General features: G+C 46.3%; 1 protein-coding gene across 1 annotated transcript; it reads left to right on the top strand.

Annotated features, from left to right (window-relative positions):
• Nucleotides 1–2,995: 2,995 nt before the first annotated feature.
• LOC104492822 (sterol regulatory element-binding protein 2-like) lies at nt 2,996–7,785 on the top strand (the record flags this gene model as incomplete). The annotated part of the gene is made up of 4 exons (XM_010135425.1): nt 2,996–3,374; nt 4,234–4,415; nt 5,614–5,754; nt 7,484–7,785. Coding segments are annotated over exons 1-4 (1,004 nt in total), but the record flags the coding sequence as incomplete, so codon positions are not given.
• Between the last annotated feature and the right edge of the window lie 379 nt (nt 7,786–8,164).

Raw genomic sequence — 8,164 nt, 5'->3', positions numbered from 1 at the left:
AGCGGGGTGCAGAAGGTAATGGCCTTGCCTCCCTCCTCCTGCCTCAGAGCCACGGGACAGATGGTGCTGCCCGGGGTCCCACTGGTGTCTCCTCGTGGCTCTCAAGTGGGTGCTAAATGATGGCCGGAGCTGTGCTGCCACTAGTGTCTGTGGGAGGAAGTCATGCCTCCTCACCCTCCTCTGCTGAAGCAGGTGTGATTGCTTAAATTCCCCTGTTTTTCCCTCCATGTCATCCTAAAACTCGGCTGCATTGAGTTTCTGCCGGAGCTCAGACCTGGAGAAAATCCCCATTTTCCACCCAAGTGCAGCAAAATGAAGGGCTCATGTGCGATGCCTTGTTCAGCGCTTCCCAAACAGCTCTTGTAAAAACCATTAAAAATGTAACTTCTCGATGAGCTCTGCTGTAGGCTGGGACGGGGACCTGGCTCAGCTCCCCTGCTCTGCTCGGCTGTAATCCCAGACAGAGAAGGGGATGGCCAAAGCATCCTCGTTTAGCAGTTGGAAGATGAAATTAAACAACTGCTTTTAAGTTTATGATTGCAATTGATTTACAGCATAGACGGGGCAAATTTTATACACCCCCCCCCTTTTTTTTCCTTTATCATATGTAGAAGAAGAGTATACCTTAGGAGACTGTAAGGGGCTTAGTTATCACTCAAAGTTGATGCTGCTAATCGAAGGTGGTGTTTGCTACTGTTTAGGCACCATAAAATGATTTACCAGGATCTCTATGGGAACAAAAGTGAATTCCCATGAACCTGGAGCTGGCTCTGAACTGATGTGCCCAGGGAGGTGTGATTCAGAGCAATGAGTAACTTACGGAAAAGAGCTTCGCCTTCCTCCCAGGCTCTCCAGGGCGGATTTTCCTGGTGGGGTGGGAGGGGAAATATATGTCAATCCTGTTTTTCACGTGTTCTGACACGGATTCATGTCAGGGTTTGAATTTCTGCAGGGGTTTTGATTTGTTTTTTAAGTTGTCTCCTTGGTGGGTCTAAATGTTTCTCTCCTGTTGAGGCTGAGGGGCGCTCACTCTGTGCTGCTCGACTTTTTGTTTTCCATGGTGGAGAAGAAATGATGCCAGTCAGGCAGGCAGATGCACCAACTGCTCAGGGATGTTGACACTCACTGGAGTCGAGCTCCAGGCTGGGGTGGTCCCGGCGCTGAGCTGGATGTACGGCTTTGCCTCCTGCCCCAGCACAAGCTCCTCCACCAGCTCCAGGCACCTTCCTGCTGGCAGGGCACTGATGGAGAGTGAGGTCCGAGTCAGTAGTAGGTGTGAAGCACGTCTGGGTTTGGGCAGAGGTGTTGTTTCTGTCAAGGCTGCTCTCCGTTTCTCAAAGCACAGTGTCTCCAGGATCGTGAGTGTGAGCAGCATGCGTGCGGGAGAGCTGAGCCACCGCCTGGGAGAGGCAGCTGAAGCCCAGCCCTTGCCTTTCTGCCAGGTATTCAGGCACTGGGCTAATGAAAACAGCAGAAGTCCTCAGTGGGCTTGGTCTCATAATAACTTGTTGACATATTTTAGCTTTGGTCTGAGCCAGGGTAGTTTTCTGTCGTAACATCTCACCCCGTGTTAGAGGCTGAGACCTCTTCAGCGCAGAGGGTGCAGGTGGTTGGACAACAGTGGATTTATCACCGAGACCTGTCCTCCAAAGCTTTCCAACAGTCAACATAGACGCTTGCTCTGCTCTCTGTGAAAGCAAAGGTGTTTTAAAAGGGAGAGCTTTGGGTTTTGAATGTTGCTGTTTCTCCTGCTTTTTATTTTCCTTATGTGGCTGCTGGGAAAGCTCTTGGGCACTTTAAAAGAGGTGGGTTTGATCCCCTGTCAGTCTAACTCTTTAAAATTAATCTTCAGACTTTTTGCATTTAGTCAAAGTTAAATCTGTGATAAAGATGCTATTTAACTTGTGAGAGCAAGAGTAGGTTTTTAAATTAGCTATTAAATCTGCTGTGTTTAAAGAATAAAGTGTTCTTCAAAACGCAGTACTTGAAATTTGGCTCTTACTCTGGATTTTACTCTTTGGGAGCAAATCTTGTCCGATTTATGTTTATTCCCACTTGTGGTAGCATTGTCTGATAGTGAAATAGCAGTGCATCAGGTGAAGAGTTTGAGAAGTACGTAATTGGGATTATCCTGTCGAGTTTATCCTGTCGAGGGTTGTGTGTCTTTGCTGCAGTTGGTTGGGGGGTGAAAAGCTGCTTAATATCTATCTAGATGTTATGCAGAAGTGTTAATCTTTAAACAGCCCTCCTCACTCTGATAATGTTTTGTGAAAGTTCATTGAAGTATTACATTAAAAAAAAGTTCTTTATTCATCTAGTTAAAAGCAGAGACAAATGTTTTGTCCAGCTGGTCCCCTAGGGTGGCCGCTGCTTCGTGCTGGGGGAACGAGTTACTCTGGTGGTTTAAATACATGCATGGATTTCTCCTGCTACAGTTCTATAAAGTATTGTTTCCTTCAGTGATTTTTTTTTTCCCCCCTCCAGTTTCCAGTATGCTTGAAAGTAAAACAAAGTTAAGATGAATTCTTATCCCATTTCTTCATTTTCCAGGTACTTGGTGGGGCAGGAGGGATAGGGGGCTTGAAAGCACCCTAAAAGTTGGGTGGGAGAATACGGTTAGTGCTGGAATTGTGGAGGTGCTTGGTTTCTTCCTTCTGCAAGTATTAGACTGGAGCAGTGATGGAACGAGACTTTAGTGTTTTAGATATATTGAAGACGGCTTTAAGTTCTAGTGTGTGCTTGGATCCTGTAGTTGGGGAAAGTTGCAGGAGAGTCCTGCCTTTCGCCCTGAACAGCAGTGAGAGTGCCCTGAGAGTGGCCATGTCTTGGTTTCTCTCTGGAGATGTTAGGTGGTTGTGATATGTTCTCTGGAGGTTTCAAAGGACCCGGGGCTCCCTTCTGTGCATGTATACCATCACTTGAGACCTGGTGTAATGGTGTCAGAGCATAGGGGCAGTAAAACAGCACTGAATGCATTTTCTTCTGTTTTACAGAGATGCTGCAGTTTGTCAGTAACCAGGCAGGGGACTTTCCAGATCTGTTTTCAGATCACTTGTGTGGCTCCTTACCGGGCAGTGGCATTAGCGGTGGTGGGACCCTGGAGCCACAGTTGCAGCGGCCGTACAGCCAGCTGCAGCCTCAGCCCTTCCCACCATCCCCTGCCTCCCCCCAGCTCCAGAGCCTGCCAGTCAAAGCGGCTCAGGCAACACCTCCAGCCCCTCCACGGTCGGCCCCTCTCCTTCAGCCCCGGCCCCCAGTCCAGCCTCAGCTCCAGCAGCAAGCCGTGATGATTACGCCAACGTTCAGCTCTGCTCCCCAGACCAGGATTATCCAGCAGCCGGTGATCTACCAGAATGCAGCCACGAGTTTCCAAGGTAACGACTGGGGGCTTCAGACTATGGGTGTGCCTGGTGTGCTCGCAATAAACAGTGTCGGTGTTCAAACTCCGAAAGCATTCTTGTCCATGACAACCCTGATGATCCTTGTCTTGTGGTGCTGCCTCTGGGGTGTCCCTACTCCTGCCTAAGTGGCTTTGGAGTTTGAGAGACTGTCATACATGAGATCTTAAGTCTTTTTGTGTGACCTCTTGCCGTAGTTGTCTTTTTGCTGCTCTCCTCTGTTATGGCCTTCTCTCCTAGGACTCTTGGGAGGCTTAAGTAAAGTATATCTAAAAAATAGGCTGGCAGCAGCCCTGTCCTCCTGCTGATGGGTGCAGTAGGCAGATCTGGTCTTGAAGCTCCAGTCTGTCCTGTGTGGCAGGTAGAATGAAGGTACATTTTAACTACCAAACTCTCAAGTGCAGTACTTGCATTGAGCAGTAGGGATTTTTAATGGTGACTGAATCTTCCTTTGTGAATGCCCACTGATTGATCATCTTCAGTAGGAGTTGATTCTTTACATGATAAATAGGATCCTTGGGTTCACTAAGATCAGCAGGAGTGGGCAACTGCATAATGTCGCTGAAGTAACGAGTCCTATCACAGCAAAGGTTTTTGAGTTGATTTTTCTCTTCGCTGATCCTCTGTGCCTCCTGCAAAGCTGCTATTCTAGGTGCAGTGTCCTCTTGCAGGAGGCACCGAAGGAGCTGGAAGCTTCCCAGTGTGTGGGATGTGTTAGATTAACACTGCCTACTGAGGAGCTCTGGGTAAAGAGGAGTGAAGCTAGGAGCATTTGCAGCTCCAGAACGGAGACCTTTGTCTCCGGACTATGACTGACATGTCTTCTGCTTTTCAGTTCTCCAGCCTCAAGTCCAGAGCCTGGTGACATCCTCCCAGGTTCAGCCAGTTACCATCCAGCAGCAAGTGCAGACTGTGCAGGCCCAGCGAGTCCTAACACAGGCTGCCAACGGCACCATCCAGACATTAACACCAGCCACAGTCCAGACAGTGGCTGCACCGCAAGTCCAGCAACTTCCTGTAAGTAAAAATGAGGAGCGATACAGGGATCCAGAAGCAGAATAAATTGCTTTTCCAGGTCTAGTCTCCTGGCTTACCAGGGGAAAGGTGGCGAAGCTTGCAGGGCTGGTGGTCCTGGCTAGGATTGCTTTTGCACAAACGTTTTTATGTGCGAGATGCATTTCCATCCAGCCTGTGTTCCAGAAGCATTTCACTTGTTCCTAAGTCAAGCATGAGAGTATGCTGTTGTCAGCTATGATGTGACTTCAAGTAGTGCGCAACATTGAGAAACCATTCACTAAAACACCTGCATAACCAAACTTAATCTAAAATATTTTTGTAACTTGGTGCTGCCAAATTGGATTGGAAACCTTACTTGAACAAGCTCTCTTTGACTTTTGCCTGCTTCTTTGCAAGTCCACCATCTCTACCATGTCTTACAATGGCCAGCTGCCACTGGAGTCTTCCAATTCTTCCACCACAGTTTCTTTTTTTCTCCTTTGCTGCTGCAGTGTCTTGTGATTTTGTTTTAAAACATACGCAGAAGTGAAAAAGTCTTGTGTGTCTTCATATTAGATAAAAATGTTCATGGCCTGGGGACTCTCTCAGTACGACCAAGTTGCTCTGGTTCAGTTGTGCTGTGCCATCCATAGCGTTCTCTCTATTTGAGAGTCAGTGAGGTATTTAAAAAAATAGGAGCAAGGTGTGTTATGGAAAAATAACTTAGAGTTGGGTTTGATCTGCTTGATGTTCATGATACAGATCCTTTCAGTGAAATTGGGGCAGGGGAAACCTGCTACAGATACTTGCCAAAGCATGCTTGTCCTATGAATGTTACGCTCTGAGTACTCAACCAGTTAACCAGTTAGAGAGCTAATTACAAGTTTAATTGGAGAGGGGAAAGGATGCTTTCCCATCTGCTTTCTTGTGTTTTTACATACCCATTTACTTCCGGTGACTGATTTGAAAACCAGTGTCCTGGTGGTTCCTCTGCTCCCCTCCCTCCAGCGCTGTTCAGACTGTCAGCGAGTGCATCAGGGGCTGACAAAACCCATCCAGGGCGTGCAGGGCACAAGGTGAAAGAAATACTTGGCCCTGCTCCTTTGCCATTCTCTGACGGGTAAAGTTACAGCTCTGTCATTGCTTACCACTGGCTACTGGGATCAGCAAAGAAATATGTGCCTGCTCTCCCCTTCACCTGTTACTCTTTTCAACCTAGGTACTGGTCCAACCTCAGATCATAAAAACGGACTCCCTCGTCTTGACGACCCTGAAAGCAGATGGTAATCCCGTTATGGCCGCAGTACAGAACCCAGCGCTGACAGCGCTCACTGCTCCCATTCAGACCACAGCTCTGCAGGTACCACATGGATGTTCCTCATTCCCTCTCCTCGCTGAGGTCCTTTTCCTCTTAACACAGGGAAGAGATTTGGGCTTTAGTGTTCTGCAGTGGTGCAAGTGGAAGGGCTGCCCTAGACATGTCCAGAGTGAGTAATACCCTGTTTCTGCCAAGGCTAAACACACAGATTGTACGTTTTTGGCAGCCTCCCATGGCCAGTAAGCAAAGACCAAGGGCACGTTTCTGTTTACCTTTTTCTGGTATTACAAGGAGAGGAATATGACCTAAAATTCCATCCAGTTATCAGGCTCTGGAAGATAACTTGAAACTGAAAGCTAACTCACTCAGAGTACCTGTGGAACTTTCTTTCAGCCATCAGTAGTGTCTAACGGCGGTGTGCTGAATGTGAAAACTACTTTAAGCTACTTCTCAGAGGGAACATTCAGTGAAGACTCAGTATAGGCACTGGAGATGGCGGCTGTGCTTCATGGCCTCCACTTCTTATCAACTCTGAGAACCTTGTGCCCACAAAGACGCACTTATTGTGATCTTATACATTCTGAACAGATAGCTCTGTTCAAATATTTACTGGGGGAGATAAACTTGCAAGTCTGGACTAAGGTTTTGACTTCTTTTGCATAGCACGGTAGGCTGCTTATGTGCTTGTTAGCAGCCAAGCGAAAATCTTCAATTAACCTGCCTGCTTTTAGGTGACATTTTCACACAGAGGTGAGGCTTACGTGGTTGGTGTCTGTCTGAGACACAATCCATAAAGCATTTTGAACACATTGCCATTTAGTGGAAATTCGCCAAGGAAGGTGTAGAACTTTAATACACTTATTTGTCAAGTTCCAGCTTGGAATGAAAGTAAATTACTTTCTAATATCCCAATTAGAAGAACTATTTCAGAGTTGCTCGTGGCTAGTTTATTCTCATTTATGTTAGTCTGTCTTTTGACAGAGATAACTCTTCCTCTCCGTAACCACTTCTCTGATCCTTGGTGCACTTTAGAGGACACACATAGCCTTCTCAATCTTGTTTTGCTGAGTTAAGCAGTCTAAACTTTCTTTACTGCGCCTGTCCTAGAAGCCCCTCTGTGCAACTCTTCTGGTGGGATTCATCAACTTCTGTTGCTTTAGTTTGGTGTAGGTCTCTCCTACATCTAGGTGTCCAAGTTTGAGCTTTTCACACCAGTGTGTATCATTTGTTGCCTTAGTTCCTCGTATTAAGGCATTTAGATAGCTTATTTTGTTCCATTTAATTGAACTCAGATCATCTGAATTGCTCGAGCCAAGGTTTGTTTTTCCATAGTTGGGTCCTTTCTAACATTGCTGTTACCAGTTTGAAAGTAGCATTGCCTGTTGCTCACTGGATGACTTTATTTGTCCACAGAAAAGGTGGATTTGGACACTGGGGGTCTAAGGATTGTAGGAGCAAGGAGGAGCCTTGGCCTCTCTCTCTAGTGAACGAACAGAACATGGTATTAGTGTAAGAGCGTTGGTACTCTTGGAGAAGAAGAGGTGTTACTACTCCACAGTGACCAGTGTGGGAGGCAGTGCCAGATTTTTTCCTGTGCTGCTGTACCAGTGCTCGTGCCGGCTAAGGAAGACCAGAGGAAATTGGATTGTCTCTTCTTTTCTGAGCTGTACATGCTTTTCCTGATTCTTCTTTTGTTTATTCCTTTTACCATCATAAACCTTATCTAAACTGGCTGATTGCTCATGATGCTGGTTACACATGGTCTTTGCAGACCCTGGTTGGGAGCAATGGGACCATTTTGACCACAATGCCGGTGATGGTGGGACAAGAAAAGGTGCCTATCAAACAAGTTCCTGGGGGTGTCAAGCAACCAGAACCACCTAAAGAAGGAGAGAGAAGAACAACTCACAACATCATTGAAAAGCGTTACCGGTCATCCATAAATGACAAGATCATTGAGTTGAAGGACCTTGTCATGGGGACAGATGCCAAGGTAAAGATGTGGAGTAAGAGTAAATGTAGTGTCATACTTTGTCTTCAGGTGCTTGTTTCTCTACCGATTGATGCACTTGGGTACGTGTGACTGTTAGTAGTGTACACACATGTATTGGGATAAGACTGGTGAGAAACACTTGCGTGATGGAAAGCTTCATAATTGAATTCAGGAAGGGTTACCTGTAAAGTGTTTATTTTACTATGCTAGTGGTACTGTTTCTTGAAAATAATGCACTTGTTCTTATGTTAGATTTAACTTAAATAGGCCCTCTAGGTAGAATATCCAAGTAGATGTTTTGATAGCTCTGCCAAACCAGAGATGACTTAAATTAAGTTTCCTTTTACTGCAGCAGGGATGAGGGTTTGCAGAGCTTTCCAGTTGGTTTCATTTAGATCATAGAGCTGATCATAGAGCTGATCATAGAAGCTGATCATAGAATCATCTGGTTGGAAGAGA

The sequence above is a fragment of the Buceros rhinoceros genome, unplaced genomic scaffold, assembly GCF_000710305.1.
Source record: "Buceros rhinoceros silvestris isolate BGI_N320 unplaced genomic scaffold, ASM71030v1 scaffold46540, whole genome shotgun sequence".
Taxonomy (NCBI): Eukaryota; Metazoa; Chordata; class Aves; order Bucerotiformes; family Bucerotidae; genus Buceros; species Buceros rhinoceros.
This window is presented reverse-complemented; position numbering and strand designations above follow the sequence as displayed.